The sequence below is a fragment of the Alnus glutinosa genome, chromosome 3 (genome assembly GCF_958979055.1).
Source record: "Alnus glutinosa chromosome 3, dhAlnGlut1.1, whole genome shotgun sequence".
Lineage (NCBI taxonomy): Eukaryota > Viridiplantae > Streptophyta > Magnoliopsida > Fagales > Betulaceae > Alnus > Alnus glutinosa.
Window position 1 is genome coordinate 33,634,719 of NC_084888.1, and position 25,515 is coordinate 33,660,233.

Below are 25,515 nucleotides of genomic sequence, written 5' to 3' on the forward strand. Positions count from 1 at the left end.
CCAAACCTTGTGTTTGAAAAGGTCGATCAAAGTTTCATTAAAATCTAAAAGGTTTAGTTCCCTTAAAATTTAAGATTAGGTTCCCTCAAAACTTAACAAGTTATTCCGTTACTTGTTTGAGAAATTTGTGGCTCAACTCTACTGATTAGGTCAATTAAATTAATTATATATTTTTAGTGAAGATATAAATACTTACAAAAAAAAAAAAAGTACGTTTAAGTAAAGGTCAGCAGTAAACTGTCTTTTATTATTAATTTCCCTAGAGGTTAAGCAGTACCCAAACTTTGACCATAGCTATTGAGATTGAAAAATGAACCCTACACTCATTTTTTACAACAGCTGCACAACAAACTGATGTGGCTAGTAATATTTTATTATTTTTTTACAAAAAGAAAAGAAAAGAAAAGAAAATAATAAAATATTACCAGTCACGTCAACTTGTTGTGGAGTTGTCGTGAGAAATGAGTGTAGGGATCATTTCTCCTTGAGATTTTGGAACCAAAAAATAATAAGTTACAAATATGATGAGGCTGCTTCTAGTCAGGTTCCATGTGAAAGGTTCCCTGAAGCATGATCTCAGAAGTGAAGTTAATTTACATGCAACACAGACTCGAGTTCAATTGTCCTTTGAAAGACTGAATTGAGATATGATAGGGATTTTGTAGGATCAGATTCATGAGTCACCGCTGATTGTTGTATAAAGATTAAAGAGAAACATATATAGCTCACTTTCTTTATCTCCCAAGCAAGTTCATATCATTAGGAGTACAGAATTAAGGTAAAACGCACTCAACAAATTTGAATTTCAATGAGTCGCCATTGATGTGCATTAATTGATATACTCATTCCTTAGCAGAAGAGGATTGGGGCCACACGCTGATCCTCTCTTTCTCATATTTCACATACATAGCCGCAACCGCCGCAACAAAATATATCTGAATTAGCACGATCGACGGCGTGTGATAATTTATCACGCTCTTACCCGTGGCTAGCTCCACCAATAGCAAAGCCGATAGCCCCAGAATCGCGATCCGCCCGTTTATCCTCTCACTGTACGGGCTGAATCCGAAATCCACTTTCAACCCGCCCGAAACCGGTTCTTTCAGCGACACCGGCGGCAGGTACATTCCCGACCCGGACTGCCCGCCCCCGCCCTTCTTGGCCTTTCGGCCCTTTCGGAGCTCCGCTTTCTTCCCGGTCCCGCTCCTGTAACGGAGACGGACCTGCGTGAGGCGGTTCTCGAAGGAGTCTGCTTTGGAATCGGATCCGGCCTCGGATGGCTCCGGTTCCGATTCGGATGGCGGTGTTTGTGGATCTGTGGCCCGGGTGGTGAAGGAGAGTGAATGCTTGGGAGCGTGGGGCTTGGGTGGGGATGAGGCGAGTGGGAAAGTGCTTGAGAGTTGCAGAGACGATGATGGTATGGTCGCCATCTCTTTTTCTCGCTCTGTGTTTTCTTCTTCTGGATAAGAACTCCTTTTTCAACGTCATGTCTTTTCTTCCTTTCATATTTTACTTTTACACAGAATGCATATCCAGTGGTTCCCACCGTTTGGGCTGCTTTTGTGGCTGTCTTCCTTTGGGGCAACGAGTAAAAGCTTTGATTTTTCCATCGGTAAAGTTACTCTTTCAAAACTTGCAATTTAAAAACATAATTTTTAATAATTTAATTAAATATTTGATAAAATTTTAATTTTGACTTTTTTAAATTATGGCTTCGTCTTTAAAACTATTTTTAAAAAAAAAAAAATAAAAAAACATTATTTTACCTACCATTTAAAAACACATATTTTTCTTTGTTTTAAAACCACAATTTTTTTTTTGAAGTGCACTCTCATCCGAAACTTTTTGCGATTTTGTTTAAAATTAAGCTTTTAGCTTGTGAAATCGTAAGGCCAAACGAACTGAAAGATGTAAACTAACCTTTTAATTAATAATTCACAACAAAAAAATAAAAAATAAAAGTTTATCGCATTGCCATGTCAGTTGGATGAGTTGTCATTTTAATGGTTTGTTTGGAAATTGAATTTTTGGAAATTTAAATTTAATTCTAATTCATTGTGCGAATTTCGAGGTTTGATTTTGTGAGATAAAATTTTAAAAAATTAAATTTGAAAAAAATATTATTTGTTTTTGAAAAAAGTAGAGAAGAATAGAAAAGAATTCTGATTCAACCATGTTACCAAACACACCATAGCATTTCTCTTCTTAGAATTTGACTACAACTGTCAGCATATAATTGGAGGTTTTAAACATATTTTTAGTTGATGATGATAAAATGTTTATATTTTGAGAAGTGCTTTTTTGTTTTGAGTTGGGCCTTAAAATTGAGATAAAACCGGTTTTGAGCATAAAAAGAGAAATAAAAATTGAAAATAAAAAATTAAGAGATGTGGGATTTGTGGTTCCAATTATTTAAACCTGAAACTAAAAAACTGAAGAGATGTGGAAGGAAAATACATTACCCTCAACCATTCAAGTAAAACATTAATTTATTAAAAGCAAGCAAGCAACTGAACTCTAGTTCTACATCCACCATGGGTTGGTGGGTCTGGTGGGAGAGAGAAAAAATAAATAAATAAATAAAATTGGACCACATGTTATAAATAAAAGTGCCTTAATTAAATCATTTATGCATGGCTCTTGTTGTGCTTATAATTAATAGTTAATTACCAAGGTCACCTACAGGCTTTAGAGTAATAAGCTCAAGAATCCTGATTCACAAGCAACTACACCCTAACTATTACACAACTTTAAGGCACGTTGAGGTGGAGCCCACACAATAGGTCCTACCTCATTGTGTCTTGGAGTTGTGTAATAATTGGGGTGGAATTGTATTTTTAGCATTACTCTAAGCTCGAAGCATTCACCTTGTTATAGTGCAAGCTTGTGTTCTAGGACGGAATTAGCTAGAGGCCAGGGGCCGCCCTCCACCGGTTTATATATATATATATATATATATATAGCCTAAAAGTTAGGCTTGATCCCTATTAAAATGAGTAATTCTATTAGTACACATTAAGGATCCATAAAAAAATGAGATGGCTTAAAATTACCATTTGATCAATCACATGTTCAATAGTGATTTTAAAAGCCACTTAATTTTTTAATGGATACTTGATGAACTCTTAATGTACGAATAGAATTACTCTATTAAAATTCATGCTTTTAAATGGAGTAATTCTAGGAGTACATTAAGTGTCCATAAAAAAATGATATGACTTTTAAAATCACCATTGAGCGTGTAATTGATTAAATGGTGATTTTAAAAGTCATCTCATTTTTTGATGAACACTTAATGTACTCTTAGAATTATTCTAAAAAATGGCCTTATACCATGCACACCGTTAATATATTATTAATACTGTAAAATTTAATTTGATTAATCATAAAATAGTTCTTCTTTGGTTCCTTGTACGTACTTAGCTCTTAAGTCTAAGCAATATTTATTGTAGACATATCATGCATTGATGCATATCCAACGACAACAAACAATGTGGATGCATATGTAACGTTAAAGAGATCGAGGATCCATCAGACAAATGAAAATGCATGGATATGCATGTGTTTCTAATGAAAACATATCAAAGCTTATCTCGATCTGCGAAGTAACGAGGAAAGACGCTGGCATGGGAATGCCTTTGTATTGTCCTTGTCTCGTCAATGATCGAACACGACAATATTGTTCCTTGTCAACTACAATATGAAAGGCGTCTAGTTAAGAAACATTAAATCAGTTAGCTTATACTATATATATATATATATATATAATATTATACAGCAACAATATAGTTCACTACAGCCGATCCCCCGGCCCTTGAAAAGGGGGTTTTATACCGGCCTCTGCTTAGAGCGGTTGATCACCCTCATCAACTACTCAAAGGATAAAATGGTACGTAGTGGTCACTCCTAAAAAAGGTGGATTTAGTTTTTATAAAAGGTACGTTTACGTGACTTAATTTAGGCCCTGCGAGCAGAAAACGTCAATTATTTTAGGTAATTGTGCTAACTTTTGAATTAAGACCTAGCTAATTGGGTTGAGGTTGAGGCCAAGCCGACCTAGAGCGATCTAGGTTAACACCATAGCCTTGAGTTGGTAGTTTCTAATTTCTCTTTTGTTTTTTCTTTTATTAATGATATATACTATATTTTTATTCTACTTAATTTGTTGATGCAATACAATTAATTATCAGTTTTTGAATCTTTTTAATTTTAATTTTATAAAATAAAAACTGATTCAAATGTTAATTAACAATAACATATTAACAAAACGAGACAAAAGTACGTGTGGCGGAGGTAACCATAACATATATAGCTACCCTTTTAGTTACGTGTAAATGGTTTGGTTGGGTGGAAAATGTGAACTTGACTACTGCTACTGTTCGAGTCCGTACGTTTCTTTTCTGTATGGGACGGAGGATTTCGTGCAAGTGAGATTTGTACGTGGAGATTAAAGTGGATTTCGTGACGGTGTGAAACTGAAAGCAATTAATTAAGCACAGGAAACCAATTATCAAAGAGATGAAAGAGGATACTTTAATTATCGAGCGTATGCATTTGGCGAAACACTAAGAAGTCTAAGTTTAAACGCTTGGGTCGTTGGCTCTCATTAATTTTTGGTGTTAAGACTGTTGAGAAGAACTTTGAAAACAGAAATAATTTTATGAGAAATGTTTGTTTTTATTCTATTATGTATTTTTTGTTCATTTCCATATAAGAGATATATAAATTTAAAGTCTATTATTAAATATGTGAAATTTATTGTCTTTTGCAATTCCGAGTAGCATGGGGCATGTGAAATCCCGTGTGAATCAGCAGTGACCATTTAATTTGCAAGGCTAAATACTCTTGGGTGACCGATAGTCAAGTAGTACAGTGAGGGCCGGGAAGGATAAAAAGAACCCCACCAGAGAGTGAAATAAAACATGCATGAAACCATAAACTCTCAAGTAATGGGAGGAGCACTGGACTCTAACCGCATGCCTGTTGAAGAATGAGCCGGAGACTCATAAGCAAAGGCTTCGATAAGGGAGACTAACTTTAACCATGGTCGATCTCACTTGGAAAGGCTAACTTTAATTGGAATATAGATCAGGATTTCTAACATGTAGCTAACTACATGCACATGAATCATGCATTCATGAGTTTTGTTTGGTTGTCAAAACTGAAAAAAGGGAGGGGGGAGGAAGAAGTTTCAATTTGCCACAATGTTGAAGATACATAATTTGACTTAAAAGAGAAAATATAAATGCTTTTTTACATTCCGGCGTTCATCTCATTTATATCTTCACTAAAAATATATAATTAATTGACCTAATCAGTGGAGTTGAGCCCCAAATTTCTCAAACAAGTAATGGTTAAACTTGTTAGGTTCCAAGGGAACCTAACCTTAAATTCTAAAGGAACTAGACCTTTTAGATTCTTATGGAACTTAGATCGACCTTTTCAAACATAAGGTTTAGGTTAATTCTGCTTACTTTTTATTAATCACTCACGCATATAAATAAAAGAATTACAAAGACATTGAATATATAGGAGATTAACTCATATCTCTACCCTAAGATAAACTCCTAATATAAATAAACTACTTGGAAATAACTTTAACTCTAACTTAAAGAAACCTACTGCTAAATATAATTTATACATTATAGTGCTACAAATAATTAAAAGACTCTAACTTAAATAAATAATTATAACTATTTTTATTTAATTAAACTACAATTACTTTAAAATAAATTAATGCAAATTATGTTAACTTCTTCTGCATGTTATAGAGTTTTACTTTCATAACACTACCTCAACCTTAATTGCTAAACAAACTGAGCCGCCTCCCCTCCCTTGCCAGTTGCCGGTTGCCGGTTGCCAGTTGCCAGTTGCCAGCAATATAATTAATGTAGTACTGCTTTCAATGCACTGCTCCATTTAATTCACTCTGTTTCCGGGTTGGTGTTGCCATTTTGGTAGAATTAACGACATAATAAATATATAAAAAAAGAAAGATATATAATATGTCGGTGCTCATCTCTAACCCTAGGATCGAGAAGTATACGGGAGAATAAATGGAATAAAAAGCAGCCCAAAACATATGTAATGATTCTAATGAACGCAGCCTCGCTCCTTTTTTAACCTTTTCCTAATTGAGAAGCTACCTACACTCCCCTATTTCATGACAGAAACCATTGAGAAGCTAACCCTAGGGCATTAATTCTTTATTTAAAGAGGAACAAGTCGATATGAAAGCTTAATAATACTCGATCGATCACATAAAACCCACCATCGATCCCGGCCGGCCAGAAAGTTCCTTCGTTTTATTGGCTTCACATAGAGCTGTTCCAGTCATAATTTAGTAATCACTCTAGCTGTACAAGAGAGAGCTTCAAAAGCATATATATCATACCATGCCCAAAGCAATATTGAACCATGCATCGATCGTGCAGTACTGCAATAGGGCAACGGTACAATATCTCAATCTCATCGTGACTACTCCATTTTGTGGTACATATTGAAACGACATAATTATGCTTTCCCAATATTTTGTCTTCCACAGTTTAAGGTACTAAAGTTTTTTATTATAAATTTTTTACAAACCAAGAGAGCTGCAGTTCATATGGCAGCACTTAATTAACACGTGAATCATTATACAATTAAATTTTGTTGCTTAATTTTGTGATTATTAAAATTCTATCACATGATTTTATAAGAAAATTATAGCAAAAAGTGATGTACCCAAGACATTTTTCATTCTACCCTGGCCTACATGGGCGCTAGCTAGCTGATCCACCAAACCCCGGCCTCTCTCATAAAGCTAAGGAAAAGGCCTTTACTTTTAATTCCTAACTAATAGGAGCAATTTTTTTAAGAGGTGGGGTTCTAAAAAAAGTCAACGGGCTAATTAAAAACTAATAAGAAATAGAAACATTGAAACTGAATGTTTGATGTATTTGAATACAAATTAAGTAGGTGTTTCAACAGGTGAATGAAAGATTACTATATATGCAACAGTTTCATACCAAGAACGTACCCATGCCACTCTCGATCTCACCTATACCAACGGTCGAATTCCAAGCCAATATATTCAAAAAAAAAAGTAGAAGAAAACAAGAAGATGGTACACAAACAAACAACCCTAACTGACAGCATGCACCGCGCGCTCGCGCCAACGTACCCACCAATCTCCAACCTCATTCACGAATCACCTCCTCTTGTTCTTGCTTCCCAGCATCAAACAAAAGTAGAACAGAATCCTGAAGAAGAAGCCCCAAGCCATAGTTATCCACAGGCAGTTCCACTTGCTCAGATCAGTGATCCCCTGCTGCTGCAATATGTCCGTGCCTGTGGTCAAGCACGTGGAGCCCGTAATCTTCACCCCAAGAGTGCCGCTTATGTTATCCAACAGCTTCAGTTTCAGGGCCGTGGGGACTGCTCCGAGCGGCGAGTTGTCGAAGATCTGAACGCCCTTTACAAAGCACTTGGTGGAGTCGCTGAACTCGTTCTGCAGAACCGCCTCGAACGGGTACTTCACCAGCGAGAGGTAATGGAACCAAAGCCAGTAGCTCGGGATTCGGTCGCGGTTTATGAAGAAGCCGCTGAAGAGAAGGAAATAGGCCAGGATGGCCACGACGATGGTGTACCCGAGCATGACGTGCGGAACGACGCCGGATAGGAAAGTAACGAAGGAGTTGCCTGCCCAGAAGGAAGCGAAGATCGTTAGCAAATAGAAAAGGAACCCGGAAAGCCCTCCGTCGAGGCCCACCGCCCAAAACGTGGTGCAAGCAAAGGCCACGGAAAGCAAGACCAGCGGAGGCAAGGAGACGAGTGCGTGGGAGAGCACGTAGGAGGAACGGCGGTAGGCGTTGTAAGCCGTCTCCCTTATGAAGATGTAGCGCTGTTGGAGGAAAACAGGGAGTGCATCGGCGCAGGAGTAGTAGGTGGTGGACATGGCGAACGCGAAGAACCCTAGGCGTTCTTGGACTCCTTTGGGCGAGTTATCTAGCCTCCAGAACACGGTGGCAAGGATGATCCCCGTCACCATCACCGCCGCCAATCGGATTCCGAAGAGCTCCGGCGTTCGCCGTGAGTTCTTCACCGACCGTTTCGCTAGCACCGCCATTTCGATCCAAAGCGGGTTCGCGAATCTCGGGACCATCGAGGACGCGCTGGTAGCTGTGTTGGTGGCGCCCGAGACTAGCTTGCCTCGCGAAATGCTGGCGCTTATCGCTTCCTTGAGCGATAAGCCCTGCCGGTCCGTCTCGGAGCTCCGAGTCGTGTTGTTGCTCTGCTTCATGTTCTGCCACGACTTGTTGAACTCGACCAAGCTCTTAGATCCACCAGGCGATGCCTCCAGTTCTCGTATAAGGTCGAGCGCGAATTCGGTCCGGTTCTCGCTGTCCGGTATGGGGTGGCCGAACTCGGCGAAAAATAGAGGCACGTTAGTCGGCGAGCCACTGTAGACGGTTTGTCCGCGAGACAGGAAAATCAAGCGGTCGAGTAACCCGAGAATTCTGTAACTCGGCTGGTGTACAGACATGATGACGATGCTTCCGCTCTGAGCAATTCTCTGGAGAACTTTGACCACCATGAAAGCGCTCGTGGAGTCGAGCCCCGAGGTCGGCTCGTCGAGGAAGAGGATGATCGGGTCGTGGATTATGTCGATGCCGATCGAGACTCGGCGGCGCTCCCCGCCAGACACGCCGCGGTGGCCTTCGTCGCCGATTATGGTCTTGGCGGCGTTTCGGAGCCCCAATTGGTCTATTAGGGCTTGGACTCTCATCTTCTTCTTGGACCTTGAGAGAGTCCGAGGCAAACGAAACTCCGCCGAGAACATTAGGGTTTCTTCGACGGTGAGCATCGGGAATAACAGGTCATCTTGCATTACATAAGCCGAAATCACCTTCAAGAGCCGAGATTCCAGGACCTCGCCGTTCAGAGTCACGGTTCCTTTCAGGCTTCCCTTGGCGATGCGGTTTGCCAGCGCGTCGATCAGCGTGGACTTCCCGGAACCGCTCGCGCCGAGCACGGCCATAATCTCGCCGTCGCGGGCCTCGCCGGAAATGTCGTTCAGGAGAGTCTTCGTCCTTGTGAACAGGCTCTCTCCAGCCTCCGGAGAGGCCGTCGTGGCGGCACCAAGCCGGTTTCTTTCCCGGGAGAAGATACCCGGAAAGCTCATCTTCCGGCGGACCTTGATGCTGTAGGTCAAGTTGCTGAAAGAAAGGACGAAAGGTAGGGGCCGAGGCTCGAGTGTCGCGTCGGTGAGGTCGACGATCTGGTGCACCGGCGTCTCGTTTCCGTCTCCGGTGGCCACTTTCCGCGCATCGCCGACTCGCTTCAGGAGCTGGCCGAGTGTCGGAGACGCGCTGGTGTTGGCGCGTGATGAGAGGTCGTCGTCGAGCTCCATGTGACTGGAAATTCCCAGAGTACCTCTCGCCGGCGAGAAATTCTCTGCTGCAATACGAGACATTCGGATTCGGGTTTGTAAAATGGCTCAGCTATTGTTTATAGTCTCAGAGTCTGAAAAGAAGATGGTGAGGCTAACGGCGTGTTTAGCGTGGGGTTTGGCACTTTTGGTAACATGCGTAACGCAGTAACGCTCGTTGCTTTGTATGGGAAGCCGTGAGAGTTAACGGCGTTAGATTGTAACTGCCACTCCACGGTGGTGTGGCGGTACGGTTGCTTATTTGGGAAGAGGAAGCGAAAGCGTTTCTTATTGTGTTTATGTGTTTGGGTTTCTCTTTTTATAAGAAGTTCAACTCCATCGTGTGTATGAAATATATATGCGTAGGAATTTACAGCTTTCTCACTTTCAAATATATATTTTTTTTTTTTGGGTGACAGTTTTGACAGGGGGAGGTGAGAGAAAGGTGACCTACAACGCCTAATCACTTGTCTGTACGTCTTCTTTTTCTTGAGGAGAAGCTGCCAGAATACGTGGCCGATACCGTGGGTAATGGGTATTTGACACGTGGCGTAACACGTTTTTTGGGTCAGGTTGTTTACGTACATTAATTTGGGACGGGGGGGTGCATAAAATTAGGTTGGATGTTCATCTACTGTGGAGTGAGCTTAGTCTAAATAGCTAGTCTGGGTGGTCCAAGTAAAGAGGTTCTTAATTAATTAAATAAAATGACTTAATTAATGGTTGCATTTGTGGGCTGCCATTGCAGCTTAGACTTAGAGAGCCGTGGAAGCCAGATTTGTGAGTTATTACTGTTATTATTGTATATTAACTAATTAAGGGAATGAGTCCTAATTAATTTCAGGAAATGAGAGGAATCGCGCGGATCCTGAAATGTTAGGGGCATGTGAAATTCAAACAGGAAATTAATTCTAAGAAATCCTACTAGTCCATGGTGGAGTTAGTTGTAATCAAGGGCTATCTAGCTAGCAACTATTATTAGCCCAATTAACCATTATTTATGAAAATGTAATAGCCTTTCTAATGATTCATTTCTACCGCACGATATATTTTGTTAGAACTATCCTTTAACAATCTCATCTGACAATTAATTTGTATTTAGTGAGAGAAGAGGAGTCAAAATTTTTTATGACATTTGAAACCGTACCGGTGTGCGCCCTAAAGATCAAGCATATTGTAAGAACCGTCCTCGTGAATAAAACAACACTCTTGCACCCCCAACATATTTCTCTTTTATTATTATTATCATAACCAATTGAAAAGAATCGATCATTAATCTCGATTAAATGTAATGACATGACAGTCATATATAACATTTTTTTTTTTGTTCAAAATACGTAACATATATATATATATATGGCAACAAAATCAACCTAACACATGATCATTCTTGTAGTCATTTCTCACGTAGTATATTCTAATTAATTTGGTCGTATAAGGAGTTAGCTAGCAATTATTCAAATAAAAAGATAATAGTTGATTAGTTTGCACCATATTAATAGTTACATAAATAATGTGAGTCATATATATATATGGTTAATTACGTTTCAATAAAACTTGTCAATCAACTATTTTCTATTAGACAAAATTTTGGATGATAAATGTCATCAGAACAATTTTTTTCTTTAAATTAGGTAGGAAAAAATTTCACTAATCCAATCTATTAAACTAACGTGTTTTTAGAGCTCATGATTATCGTTTAAAATGCATGTAAGAATTACACATTTTAACGACGAATGTTAATTTAATAGACCGAATCGAAAGAATTTTCTCTAACTTTGAAGGAAAATTTTGTCCTCAAATGTCATCTTCCCTCTCATAATTAAGTGAGAATTGAAAGGTGAGATTATAGATTTTTTTTTTTCTTTATTAATTTAATTTAAAAAAAACTAGATGAAAATAATATATTAAGAAAATAAAAAAAATTGAGTATTCAAATTAAAAAATGTAAAATGCAGTTGAAATTACCCCAAGCTAAACAACAACAACGTACAAATCAGTAAATGTCATAGATTAAGAAAAGAAAAATTGTAAAATGACACGGTTAAGGAATTCAGATGTCCATTTGATTAAGGAATTAAAGGAACTCTTTCTATTGGTTGTATCTCAAAGTTGCTCAACTAGATGGCTAAAGCTATTAATCAATTTAATCGTACGTACGTGTATAGTCTACCTATGTCTGGGCTACGGACCAAACTTAGTACTATTTGAGCAAGTGTACGTGCTAGCTGCCATAACTTAATTAGTCTAATTAAGGCAATATATAGGCTCGTTTGATGCCCTTTTTTTAGAGTAATTTTTTGACGCAGAAAAAAATGAGGTAAAAATATTAATAAATAATTCAAAATATAGTAGATTTAAAAGTATTTTCGAATTTATGTCACATCATAATCATAAAACAAAATAATTCTCTAAAAAGTTTTGCTAAAAGAATTATGTGTTCTGAGGGATTTTTTTTTTATTTAAAAAAAAAAAAAAAAAAAAAAAGTAATTGATGTGACGTCAAATTTTTTTTTATTTTTTTTTTATTTTTTTTTTATTTTTTTTTTTTGTATTTGAAGAGTGTTTTATATTTTGAGTTATTTATTAATGTCTTTAACTTTAGAACAGAAAATAAAAGTCGTTATCAAACATGGTATTTCTTTCATTTTAACTTTTAAATGGAATTCGATATGTATTGTTTACGCTACATGAATTTTTGTCTTTAGCGACCACATTATCAACCTTGACCGAAATGTCATCGCTAATTAATAACTCATTATCAATAATGACATTTTATAATTGGTCATCGTCATTGATACTCTAATTTTTTTGATTTGACGACAACATTATTACCGTCGCGGATGTTTCGTTGCTCATACTCAGACGGAAATACTTTATATACATCACAAATGCATGTAATTATATTACTATTGTTTTAGATAATTGAGACAATATTTCAAGATGTGTCCTTTTCTTTTAATCAAGATACATCTCTTTCTGATTAGATGTGTTGTTTCCTTTTAATTAATCAAGAAACATTTCTTTCTGATTTAGGCTTTTGTTTGGGCAGGAAGTCTTAATTTGGCACCCCGTTAAAAGGGTTTCCTTAACTGCAAAGCAATCCAGGCAGATGGTAGCTAGATTGGCACTTAGCAAATAATTCAGGCTAGCTAGCTAGCTACAAAATGTCTAATCAGGTTAGTCTGGCCAAACAGCTAGATTTCAATCCATTAAAACAGTATATATATATATATATATATATATATATATATATATATATATATATATATATATATATATATATATGAGATGGGTATTCTGGAAGCTTTTTATATATCTTGTTAAGAAATCTCTTTCTTAAGTCAAAATCAAAGCAAGAACTAGTTAAGTATATATCTATACACGTAAACTAGTTAACTTAACAAAGAAACACCATCATTTGGCTTTTTTTTCGTGGATGTTTTCTGAGCTTTCTTGGCATGTTTTACCTGATCATGAGCACTCTTTAATTATCTGGCCGGTCGATCATGTCAATTTTTCTACCTCAACTGTTCGAAGATTGTAGATATATACCAAGAAAATGTGTCGTGGCTATATATATATATGCACTTTAATTTTATTTATTTTTTCCTCTAAATTTTCGCCATCCTGTTAATAGATAGTGGCATGTACGTGTACAATCTATAAATTTTGGGGCTTTAAATCAAACATTTATCCCTTTAATTTTTAATTTTTTCTACTTTCATCCCCTCACATTTAAAATTTTAATTCCGCTCATACGTGACATTTCACATTACACTTAATTATAATGCATGTTTACAAACTGACATGACAGTTGACGTAATACTTACTTTCAGAGACGGAACTGGGGGGTGGCCGGTAGGGGCCATGGCCCCCCTCCCCAGTTCAGTTGAAAAAAAAATGGTTCTTTATTTTTATATAACGTCCGTCCATAAATGGGCCAAACAAAAGATTATTTTTATATTCTTGAGTTTACTATGATGTTGGTACTATAAACGTATGGTACAGTGCAAGAAAAGTTTTATTTGGCCCAATCAAATCTCTTATTAAATTATGTGGTTTTATTAAGAGAATTAAGGTTAATTTATTATTTTGTGTCAAGTTAATTAGGGAGCAAATTTGGTATATGTTAGACCAGTGGTATATAAAATCTTAATTTAACCTACCCGATAGAAATTTTGGCCAATTTTTGCTGTTAAAGTGTAGATGAATAAATCTTTTAAAACTTATTTGTATCAATTGGTTCTTCATGAAACGGTCTATAATTTGTGAAGAAATAGAAATCAATTAAAGTATGGGTGCATGCCTAAAACAGAGGAGCAAATTTCTCAGCATTTTTTTTTGGGAATTTCGTTCTTGAGTGCTGGGAACTTGAGAAGAGGAAGATTTTTTTTTTAAAAAAAAAAAGGGAAAAAAATCTTGAGAATATTGATCTTTGTAGGAGTTAGAACCTTAATGAAGAAATTTTGGATTAATAGACGGTTCAGCCACGCTGTGAAAATTACTACTCCACCATATTGTAACTGATATTACCTGTTGAATGAAAGGAAATATTGGTTTATGTTGTAAATGATGTAGTGTAGAGTTGAGAAGAAAAAATAAAAGAGAGGAAAGGTATTGTAGAAAAAATGCGTTTTTTTTTTTTTTTTCCAAACGCAGAAGAAACTCAAGAATGCGTTGAAATTTTGAAGATGAAGAGATACCAAATCCACCCAATATATTTTGTATTTATACTTTGACTACATATTTAAATTATTTTTTGTTTGGCCTCCTCTCAGTCAAATGTCTGGCTCCGTCCCTGCTTACTTTCATAGAATATAAATTGTCATTTGTCAAGTGAATTTATAAAAAACAAATTATAGTAAAAACTGTATCACTCAAAGCATTTTTCCAAATTTTCTATCGGACTCGATATATCTTAATTATAACCTGTAATCCTGTGGTTATCAAGCCTGGGTTACCAATATGAACGCATTAAGTTGGTATAAATTATAAATATTATTTTGAGTTGTTTGGTGGAAAAGGGCGAAGAAAGGAGGGGATCTGGTTTGGAATGGGTGGATGGCCCTGCCTGAACAAAATATTTAATCCTAGCTCGTTAATCAGATATCTGGAAAGAGGTAGCATTTCAAAAGTTTGAATGATAGCGGAGATAAATAAAATAAAATAAAAACTGCCTTCTAAAAAGGGAAAGTCAAGATAGAAGTGCAAAACAAGAAGAAGAAAGGTGATGATATATACGTACTTTTGGTGCCTTGAAGCCCGGTAGTTAATGTAGATAGGCCACCCCGGCACCACCCTTACCGAATTCCAAGCTAACTCACACCTATAAAGTCGAGGCCAGGCGGTGAAAAGGGGCTCAATGGGCACCTACATGTGCATGTGCATGAGCATGGGGGCATGTCATGCATGTGGCTTCATTGACCGAACACTTGAAAGCTGCAAAAGTCAAACTTCTTTTTCCCCTACGATCGATCTTTGATCAAAAGGAAGTGGAAAAGTCAAACTTCTTTTTCCCCTACGATCTTTGATCAAAAGGTCGCACGACAACACTGACAAGAATCCCATAGAGTCCACCTTCAAGTTCAACCCATACGTTTGGAAACAGTACCAAATACCAATCACCATCCATCTTCTATCTAACTTTTTACATCATGAAACGGAATTTCAGGCCAACCACTCTTCAGGATTAACGTTCTCTAACAGTACTGGCAAACTCTCTGCGGCTCAAATCTGCATGTGGTAGTCTTTAACATGCATCATCGATACATTATCACACACACACGCACGTCTCACTTTCATGAACCCATGTGAGAAATGGGGCATGAAAATTAATTATGCTTAATTTGAATTACAATAAAATGCAAGGTAAGAGCATAGGAATTAATCTTATCATCTAAGTGTTTTACATGACTTAAGTGCATGCAATCTTAACTATGTATATATAAGTCTATTAACTATGTATATATAAGTCTACGAGCACTCTCTCCCTTACAAGATGATCATTTTCAATGATGAAATTTATTAGAGGTTTATATAATTTATTATCAGAATTAGGCACCACGCCATGAGTTCGAGTCACGAAGGGAGACGAACTATTGGATAATGGATATATAAAGTGGGCCGCCGTAAACGTTGGATTCGAAAACATGGTCATATGTTACGATGTTAAGTGTCTCGTAATAAAGATTTTGAAGAAAGGTAATCTTAGATGTTCCAATATGGTTACAAGTAGGAGTACTGTTTGATTAATTGTAAGTTGTCTTATATTAGGAGTACTCTATTTAAAGATTGTTTGAGTGCCTGTTAATAAAGATATATATAGAGAAAAGATTATTCCTAAACAATATATAATTTGAAGGAGATTCAAGTTTTCTCTAAGAATCTACTTGCATTTATTCCATTACAGACTTAATATTTAAGTTCGTAACAACATGAACTCATTGACGTTACTCTTCTCGATCTTCCAAGCCAGCCAGTTAATTAATTTTCAAAGTGAATTTTACCTAAAATTTGCATCCGAGGTTCAATACCCATTACCCACGACAATTGATATGGATGCAATAAGCATGTTTTGCTTATTAAATATGTAAAGCTAGGAGCTACGCTTATGATCATGACTTGCATGTTGGCAACAATTAAGCTTCTCACGTGTGTATGTAGTAGGTTCAAGCATTCAAGCAAAACATTAATATATAATTAATATGATTGGACGACATTTATAGCTCAAACTTCAATTTTGTATCGGTTCCGAACAACCTCGCCTCGATCTTCTCGAGGACTAGTGCAAAATTACTTCTGGGGCTACCATTTAGACCGTGCATGTTGCGTGTTTTGAATGATTTCTCGAAGAGGTATGATTTTTTTGTCATTTTAAGGCATAGTTTTTTACCATTTTGTCTTTAAAAAAAAAAAAAAGTTTTTATTTTATAAATTCGAATAATGTTTGGTGTCATTTTTTTTATATATTTTTTTTGTCTTTTATTTTATTTTTTTTTCTAAACTTACCACTATAATTTTTTTTTTTTTTTTTTAATGTGAGTTTAATTATTGGCGGCCGTGTTTGTCACTAGTTTGGATTTTAGTGACATGCCAAAATTCACACGTTGCTAGTAATGCATTATTAAATTTGTAGAATTCATATGTGAATTTTACAAATTTAATTGTGAATTTACACATCTTTTATACAAATATAAATAATAAATATATATAAAAACGAAAACAAATATTTCTCATTTCATTAACATGTAAAACGACGACACCAAATAATGGCCAACCCCCTAAGCTTAGAGTTTGTTGCCGGTTCAGGATCTGAGTTTTAAATTTTACCAGTTAAATATGGCTTTTGATTTTGGCCGATTAATTGCTAAATAGGTTCTTCGATCGTCTAATATTTTGTTCAATTTTTAATGGGAGGTCCGACAAGTATCTAATTTTACACATTTGACCAACAACACGATGCCGTGTGCATGTAAGGCGAATTAATGTATGCCAATCAATTTCCCTACATAAAATCTCAAATATTATACCTTTAAAAATTATTATTTTTAAAAAATGTAAAAATATAAAAGAGTACTAATGTAACTCTCTACATGTATCAATTTATCACACTCACTTTACTTACAACGACTAACGGCTTTTAATATCAGTCATTTTAATTTAAAAGTTAAAGGAAAAAGTACACATAATTTCTTCAAATTACAACTTCATTGTCAATGTCTCCCCCCCGAAACTATTAATTATGTCAATATCTCTCTCCTTAAACTACCAAAAAATGTCAATGTTACAAAAATACTCTTCATAAAATTATTAAAAGTTTTTTTAAATAAAAAACTAAAAAAATCTAAAATAACAAAAAAAAAATATACAAAAATTAAAAACTAATAACTAAAAAATATACAAAACTGGTTTTTGTTTGTTTGTTTGTTTGTTTTTATAATTTTCAGTTTTTTTTTTCCTTTTTAAAAATAAAAAATAAAAAAAATCGTTCTCTTTTTATTAAAAAAAAAGAAAAAAAAAAAGAAAAAAAAAAAAGAGGATTTATTTTTTTTGTTTGTTTGTTTGTTTTTTAATTTTGTTTTTATAATTTTCAGTTTTTTTTCCTTTTTTTTTTTTAAAAAAAAAAATCGTTCTTTTAAAACAAAAATCCTCTTTTTTTTCGCTTTTTCTTTAATTTATTTAATTTTAGTTTTTTTAATTTGTTTTTAATTTGTTTTTAATTTTTTTACTTTTTAGTTTCTAGTTTTAGTTTTACTTCTTTTTTTTTCGAATTTATAAATACATTTTTATCTTACTGAATTTTTATATTTTTGTTGGTCTGATAGAGAATATTGACATTTTTTAATAGTTTGAATGACAAAATTGACATAATTAATAATTTGAGAAGAAGATTAACAATTAAGTGATAATGATCGATGAGGAGAATGGTTTTCTCCGGGGCTCTGTCACTCGATGAACAGCGGGCACCTGTTTTTTTCCGAGTCCGACTCTACTCCATTTTTAGCATTTCGTCATCGAGAACGCTTCCTTCCCGCCGGATAGAAAATGTTATGCTTCACAGTCGTACGTGGGACTCATAATTTGTCGGCATGCGTAGTTAAAATCGTGAGAAGAAAGCAGCAGTGCATGTGTCGCTACTCTAAACAAAGACAGATCGATGGGAATAGATATATAGATCACATTTATAACAACCACACTAAATGAATTAAGAACAAGCACAGCAAGGTGCCAAGGTTCTCTACTCCAATAACGTCTACTCGATCTCTAATACAAGTAGAATCGTGCAGAACTTTACTTAGGGCATGAATTTCCACAAGGTTTGGTGGTTGTTTTCTTCTATCAATTAAGTGTCACTAATTGAAGTCCTACACGATTCTGCATGTTAGAAATGCTAAAAACTACATTTTTATTTTGAAATATGATTTTTTGCCACTCCAAAATATAACTTTTGACCACCTTGTTCACGTGACAGGGTAGTCTCCTAATTAGCTTTAGAGTTTTTTTCCCTAAAAAATATATATATTAGTAAAAGTAAATTAAAGTTGTCACGTGAGTAAAGGTGATCAAAAGTTGTGTTTTGGGGTAACAATGTATCATATCTCTTTTATCTCACTTTACTAATATGATATTGTCAATTAGCTTTTGGATCGGCCCTTATATATATATATATTTATATATATATGAATGATTGATTTGCAGTAACTACATTTATAAAATAGTATAAAAGTATAACATTAGTCAATGAAAAACAAGGGATTAAACTCATAGGGAGGATCTAGAAGAAAGCATTTGCAGTGTCACATCTCACATTTGTAAAATAAGATAAAAGTATGGCGTATAAATGAAAAACAAGGGATTAAACTCGTAGGAGGATCTAGAAGAAAGCAATCCTACATTACACAGCTAGAACAAGTTTTTAACATTAGGCACAGCATGAAGTGCCTTTAATGCTTCAATCAGCCCATTTGTGAGTACATCTTTCGACTTTCACCTATTTGACACTCCATTTCTTAAGCACCAGAATGGATTAAAACCTCATAAAGTCAGTAAAGGAAACGGTTTGAAACAAGAGAAAAATGAAAAACCATCGTTACACTGATTTATAATAAGCTCTTTGCCGTATGCACAAATAACAAATAAGTCTTTATTATCAAATTTTGTTAGCGTGTAATGTCAAATCCAATTATATAACATGTGTCTCACATAATAATATTTTAAAAAACAAAAAGAGAGCCAAAAAAAAAAAAAAAAAAAGTTGAATAAGTTTTTAGGTACATGAGTTTTGAAAACTTTATTTTTTGATACTTTAGTTTCAATTCGCATCACAGATGGTATATCCGTTTTAAAAAAAGACCAAATTAGTACCTCAATCAAGTTTTTCATCAAAAAACTAACGGTCCGCTACGTCACTACCACTTAATACCACTAGGAACACGACACTTGTCCCTTGCGACACGTCAGCACCCACATAATTGCCAAATCACCCACATCTTTAAAAATTAATTAAAAATATAAAAAATATAAAAAAGAAAGAATTAAAAAAAGAATAAATATATAATAATAGTTACATGTTATATATTTATGTTATTAATAATTGTATATAGGTTGTTCACAAACTCGAGCTTAAATTCCGCTTTGATCGCATATTGAAAAATTTAACAGTCTAGCTTGAAGTCTAGTTGAATTGAACTTGTTGAGTAACTCGACTCAAATGGCATTCTCAACAAGCTCAAGTTTTAAATAAGCTAAGCTTGAAAACACATTTCATAGCTTAGCTTAAGCTCGAACTCAATTATTTAAGCTCGACTCATGAACGAACCAGTCTTGAAATCTCATAACTCGGCTCGGCTCGATTACAATCCTATCTGTATACTAACAAGCCCAAAGGATATATTGTTGTTATCGATACTAGGTATTATGATTTAGGGCTTCTATAACTTAGGTCTTAAGCCCAAGCCTAGACCAATCCTGTGCTTAAATGACTGCAGGCTTGGGCCGGCTGGCCCATGTACAGGTTTGGGACACTTATTGATTAGAATAGAAAGCACAAAAATGTTACTACAATTACTATATATAAGTCTACAACCCCGAATATCTACAAACTAATTATCAAATTGGCATTACCAGATTAGAATTTCAGTTGGTTACCATTTGACCAATGTATAGGTCCCAAGTGCCTCAAAGATGTCGGGTATAAGCCAAGAATACATGCCATTCAGTCCCAACTTGGGCAACTTGCATATTTAAAGTTCATCCAACTTGGGCAATTTCGTGCTACACTCAATTTTAACTTCTCCGTTGTGTATTACATCCACAAATAAATGGTAGCCTACAGTTGAACCCTGCATCAACAACTTCTGGAACTCATCGCTTACCAGACTAAGCAGGCTCAAGTTGAATAAAAATAATCTGACCAACAGAAACGAGAAACTTCCATCAAAGCAAATTCTCCACTTATATTTGATCATCCGAAAAGTCAACGGCAAGATCCCAGTAATGAGCAACACCAGCATCAGTAAATGTTTTCCGAGCAGCAGCTTCAGTCAGGCACTCATGAACAGTAAATCTATGGAAACTCGGTTTGGCAACACTTCCTTGCCATACTAAGACACACTTATTAGCAGGTTTATCATTACTGCCATCCTCATCTTCATCTTCCTCCTTTACAGCAGAGGCCCAGTTTATACGCTTAAGCATAAGCTTTCCATACCTCTTTATGGGCTTGTTTCCACCTTCAACAACCACAACAGTAATGCCATCAGAAATCACAGCACATCCAGACAAGCGGTTCTCTTGGGCATTAACATCAACTTTGAAGCGGGTCTGTGGGTGTGACAGGTCATTGATCCGGTAAACCGACACAATGGTCTCCAGTCCATTTTGCTCATCAAAAAGCTTCCGTTCTTTCTTTTCACGGCGCTCAGCAGGAGTGAGTTTCCGAGCAACATTTCTGTCTATGTGAGCTTGCTCACGTTCAGCAGCTGCACTCCTGATTTCCTTTTCAAGCCTAGTTGGATCTTGGGTTGCTTCAGAGCCAAGAACTTTCATCAGATTGCTCATTTTAACTTTTGGCTTCGGAGGCTCAATCAGGCCTTGTCTAATCATCTCCTGCTTATCTTTTTCCCTCGCTAGACGACGTTGAGTACGGAGTTTCTTCTGCTCCTTCTTGGTTAGCTTCAGAGGCTGAGGAGGTGGAGGGGCTGGCTCGGCAGGAGGCTCAATTGGGCGAGGATGTTCTAAATAGATAGTGATCTTCTCCATCTTTAGTTTAGCTTCAGCCACAGATCCATCAGTAATGTCACCATAAGTACCAGATTGCAAAAGAAGCAGATCCCTGATAATTCCAGCAAAAGTAATTAATAACATAAAACATATAAGAGAAAAGAACAAAATAAGAAACATATATAGAGCAGAAGGAAATAGATTGGCTCCTTCTGTTTCAACGAGTACAGTAAACCCCATGGTTTTTAAAGGGATCAAGGTCCTCTTTTCAACGGTCAAGACAAATACGGAGGAGTACTTTAGTCTAACCCTCAGCTGTTTCAAAAAATCAGGAAGCAAATCAATCCACCACATGCTTTTTGCGAATTTCTGGATATTCACCAAGCAGCAAGGAACAAACTTGAATAATCTTTTTTTGATGAGCAAGGAACCAACCAACTTGAATAATAACTGCTTTATCTACATTTAAATAACCTCTCTAACATGAGCCCCCACCTAAACTTAGTTTTCGAGTCCGTTTGGGAAAAAAGGAAAAAAGAAAAAGGTGAATCCTTGAATATTCCAAAATTTTGGTTGGGGTGGCCCTTCGTCGTTGTCCAAAGGCGACCAAGGTTGATCAATTTTAGTATTACCAACATAGCCTTTGAATTATAGAAATTCCCCATGGTCATACCATGTGAACTGATCAGACAATTATAAACTACCTTAACGAAATACCATATTATAAGAATTCAATATCAACTTACCACCACTCAATTTCAGGAATTGGGTCTTTAGGTTTCTCTTTGGTGATAACTCTCTCCGCTACCTCTATCAAATTTGGATTAATATCAGGTGCTGCCTTTGCCTTAGCCAACTGTGCCTGTTTTGCCTTTTGCTCTTTCGCTTGTGCTTCTCCAAATTGACTCTGCAACAACAAATTGTCAACAACTATTAAAACAGACCCTGAATTGGTAGAAGCGGCCAAGAGGAAATAAAGGCAAAAATAAATACCTTCAATTTAATATGCTCAGCCTCTTTTGACCACTTGCCTTCTTCAACAAACTGGAAAGTCATCCTCTTAGGTCTCAAAAGCTTAGTTTTGTTAATACCCATACTTCCATCAAAATGAGGATTTGACTCTGGATCAACATCCAATTCAGGTTTAAGAATCTGAAATGCATCCTTTTTCTGTTTGTTAATATTGACCTGGAAAGTTTAAAAGACGAGATTAAGGAACTAATAAAAAAATGTCTCAATACTGATTGACACTGTCTGAACTAGACAAACCTTTAGAGTGCTTAGGTTGCTTGGTTTAGTCACATTCACCACATTTCCATGCTCATCTATCTCCCTACCAAGTGCATCAAGGCGAAGAACAGGGGCCTTGCTTGGCTTCTGCGGAACAGAAACATCTGCTGCCATCTGACCTGGAAACAAGTTTATAAGAGGAGCAAACTCTGGGTCCTGACGAAACCCCATCCTGGCCGCAAGTTCCTGTGCACGTTTTACTGCCTCAATATTGGGTATAGCTGTGAGGCCAGCAGAAGCACTAGGACCCGTGGAAGATGTGGGTAAGGTTAATGAACTTGATGTTGCCCCTGCCGAGACAGCTGTAGGGGCAGTGGACCCTGTTCCAGCAGCAATAGATGGTGCTTTCAGTCCCTCCTTCAATCCCAAGTGCCGGGTACCATCTGAACTTGAGCTAACACCCTTGTTCAACTACATGATCAAGACAATAGTTAACGCATACTGAATAACACATGCAATCGGGTGTTTGGGGGGGGGGGGGGGGGGGGAGAGAGAGAGAGAGAGAAAGAGAACTTTTGCACACAACTTTAAAGCCGACAGAGAGATTATAGCAAAAAAAGTACCGTAATAGCTACATATAAAGAGTAGAAGTATACTGGGATAAACAACTTACCAGGGGAATCTTCTTCAGCTTCTCTGACAATTCCTTTTGCATTTGTAAAGCTTTCTTAGCTTTAGCTAAAGCATCAAGTGATGATAGACTTCCACTTTTTCCAGCAGCTGAAGACGACCCATCTGTACTAGATTTTCCAGGAACCTCATGAGATCTGGTAATACTAACTCCCTTATTTTCATTTGTGGTAGAAATTGAAGATACCTTTGTAGGGAAGGGATGACCAGGGGCAGAGGTCTCAGGCACTCTCCTGGATTCCATGGTGAGTGATTCCAGAGCAGCACCCTGCACGAAATGTAAACCATAAGTTCATATAATAAACCATAGGAGCTAGATAATTGGGAGAGAAAAAATTGGAAATTAGCAAAATGCATTAGAGAAGCATAAATGGAGTATGAAGATATGTCCTCCACCAATGTAAAGATTGCCAGCAAGGTTAAAAAAAAATGCCATCATTTAATCAATATGATATAATTCATACTATAGAATATCTTTTCATAATAGACAGCACGTAAATTAATCAATATAAGTGAATGCAAGTCAAGAAGTGTGTGACTAGAATGTTTCTTTGGCATCCAGGCTGATAGTTGGATTATGCCTAAGCCCTAGTTGGGAAACTAAATGTATCACAACAAAGATGGACAATTTGGTTTATCCACCATATAAACACTTTGACCGAGTATAATTTGGCAATGAAATGATGAGAATTTTAGAAAAGAAAAACAATAGAGACAGTAGTACCCATTATCAATATAAGAGCTAGTTATGGAACAACTGCAGCAAGACATCAAAGGTAAGTACATTAATTGTCATAATCCTCTGGGTTCAGTCCATATCAGACAAGGCAAACTATTTAAATTTATGGAGTGTTTCATCTTAAGCTATATATGCAAGTCAAGTGCATTATCAAAATGAAATCACGTACTAGAACATGACAAACTTTAATACTACATTAAACTGCTAGAAAAACAACCATACAAAATCAGTCCTATTTCTCCTAGATTGGAGTTCAACAAGATTGTAAAGAAGTATCTAAATTCAAATCAAATCCAACTCAGTAGGTCAACAATTACTTCATTACTGACTTAACCCAGCCAATATTAGACCTGCTTCAAATCCTATTACAATCCATTCAGACGTTAGCCCTAGGGGATCAACAAAATATTCCAAGACACCGCATAAGTCATGTAAACAATTTGAATTTTATTTACAGAGCCAACGCTCTTAAAAACTCAATTTCCTCAAACCTCCAAACTTCATTGGTTAAACTTAAGCAACCCAATTAAGCAAGAACCAAATTTGTATATTTAATCGTACTAAAACCTCCATTAAGTAGAACAAGTCCCGCATCTAAGAAATTCAATTAGATGAACACTCAAATATATGTATGGAAGTCACTAATGTAAAAACTGACATTTCAGACGCAATATGAGCTAGTTTATAACGTTAGTTGATAATATGGGGCATCATCGAATTAGCATAGTTTCAAACATATCATCATAGTTTCACTAACCATCACATCGACAAGATGCTGAAGTATCTGCTATATGTGTGTGGCACAAAACCCAGAGTCCGCTAGTGTACAATACTCCTTTGAACTTCGATTCACATAAAACATGTGCTTCTTATCATCTCTGATTCATTTAAATGCAAACAAACACTGAAAACCTAATAACAAATATTACAGCAAGCGAAAAGTGTTGGTAATCAAACTTACATTCCCAACTGAATCACTCGCATTGGCGGTGCCGGCGCTCTGGGCATCATCGAAATGCTCATCATCACTCACCTCTTCCTTGACGTTAACCTTAACCTTAACCTCACTCAAATTCACTCTCTTCCCACCTTCCAAACCCCTATCCTTTTTCTCCTCCTCTTCTTCTTTCACTCTATCCTCGAACCTCCTCCTCTCCTTCTTCTTCTCCTTCCTCTCTTCCCCATTCGCTTCCTTCCCATCCTCAAAACGCCTTCTCTCCAAACCCCTAGCCCTCTTCTCGCCACCGTCACCTCTCTCCTCACTCTCTCCTCTCTCCTTCCTCTTGTGCGAGTGCGAGGAGTGCCGCCTCTCCGCCTCTCCGTCCCTATCGTACGATTTCTCGCGATGACGATCCTCGCGATCGTCATCCGACGGCTCACGCTTCACCTCGCGATGCTTGGGCCTCTCCCTCTCTCTGCTCCCCTCCCTCTCCCTCTCGTCATCGTACGACCGCTCGCGCTTCGATTCTCGGTCTCGGCTGCCCTCGCGCCGAGATCGGTGACGGTGGTGGTGATCGGATGAGTCTCGGTGCTTGTCATCTTTAGAGGATCGGTGCTTGTGGTCTCGATCGCGGTGGTCGCGGTCGTCTCTAGTACGCTTGCTTGAGGGGCGGTCCATGCTAGGGTTTGGTTTCGCAGCTCGGAATCTCTCTCTCACTCTCCCCACTTGATGGATGGGAAAGATTTGGGCAAGAAGATAGCGGCTCAGATTTTATCGTTGGGG

At 36.8% G+C, this 25,515-nt stretch overlaps 3 protein-coding genes across 5 annotated transcripts; all 3 read right to left on the reverse strand.

The window, feature by feature from the left end:
* Positions 1-672: 672 nt before the first annotated feature.
* On the reverse strand, positions 673-1,495 carry LOC133864072 (uncharacterized). The gene has a single exon (XM_062300270.1). It carries the CDS (start codon positions 1,428-1,430, stop codon positions 843-845), a length of 588 nt encoding a protein of 195 aa, XP_062156254.1. The 5' UTR covers positions 1,431-1,495; the 3' UTR covers positions 673-842.
* A 5,416-nt stretch (positions 1,496-6,911) lies between these two features.
* LOC133864575 (ABC transporter G family member 1-like) lies at positions 6,912-9,757 on the reverse strand. The gene has a single exon (XM_062300956.1). It carries the CDS (start codon positions 9,452-9,454, stop codon positions 7,190-7,192), a length of 2,265 nt encoding a protein of 754 aa, XP_062156940.1. The 5' UTR covers positions 9,455-9,757; the 3' UTR covers positions 6,912-7,189.
* Positions 9,758-19,849: 10,092 nt separating this feature from the next.
* LOC133863078 (protein RDM16) lies at positions 19,850-25,515 on the reverse strand. Of its 3 annotated transcripts, XM_062299065.1 has the most exons (7): positions 24,550-24,590; positions 23,241-23,321; positions 23,037-23,158; positions 22,403-22,834; positions 22,127-22,321; positions 21,880-22,040; positions 19,850-21,245 (listed from the first exon to the last, which is right to left on the reverse strand). In XM_062299065.1, the coding sequence occupies exons 3-7, from the start codon at positions 23,076-23,078 to the stop codon at positions 20,366-20,368; spliced, it is 1,710 nt and encodes a 569-aa protein (XP_062155049.1). In that variant the 5' UTR covers positions 23,079-23,158; positions 23,241-23,321; positions 24,550-24,590; the 3' UTR covers positions 19,850-20,365. The 3 variants fall into 3 exon arrangements, with proteins under 3 accessions (XP_062155049.1, XP_062155046.1, XP_062155047.1); XM_062299062.1 differs by lacking the exon at positions 24,550-24,590 and adding an exon at positions 24,754-25,515 and having other exon boundaries at positions 23,037-23,321; XM_062299063.1 differs by having other exon boundaries at positions 23,037-23,321; positions 24,550-24,668.

Coding starts and splice junctions, on each gene's coding strand:
- LOC133864072 (XM_062300270.1), bottom strand. CDS start 1,430: ATGGCGACCATACCATCATCGTCTCTGCAACTCTCAAGCACTTTCCCA.
- LOC133864575 (XM_062300956.1), bottom strand. CDS start 9,454: ATGTCTCGTATTGCAGCAGAGAATTTCTCGCCGGCGAGAGGTACTCTG.
- LOC133863078 (XM_062299062.1), bottom strand. CDS start 25,410: ATGGACCGCCCCTCAAGCAAGCGTACTAGAGACGACCGCGACCACCGC. Junction 22,835..23,036: donor AGCTGAAGAAGATTCCCCTG/GTAAGTTGTTTA, acceptor TTGATCATGTAG/TTGAACAAGGGTGTTAGCTC. Junction 21,246..21,879: donor ATTCCTGAAATTGAGTGGTG/GTAAGTTGATAT, acceptor TGGAATTATCAG/GGATCTGCTTCTTTTGCAAT.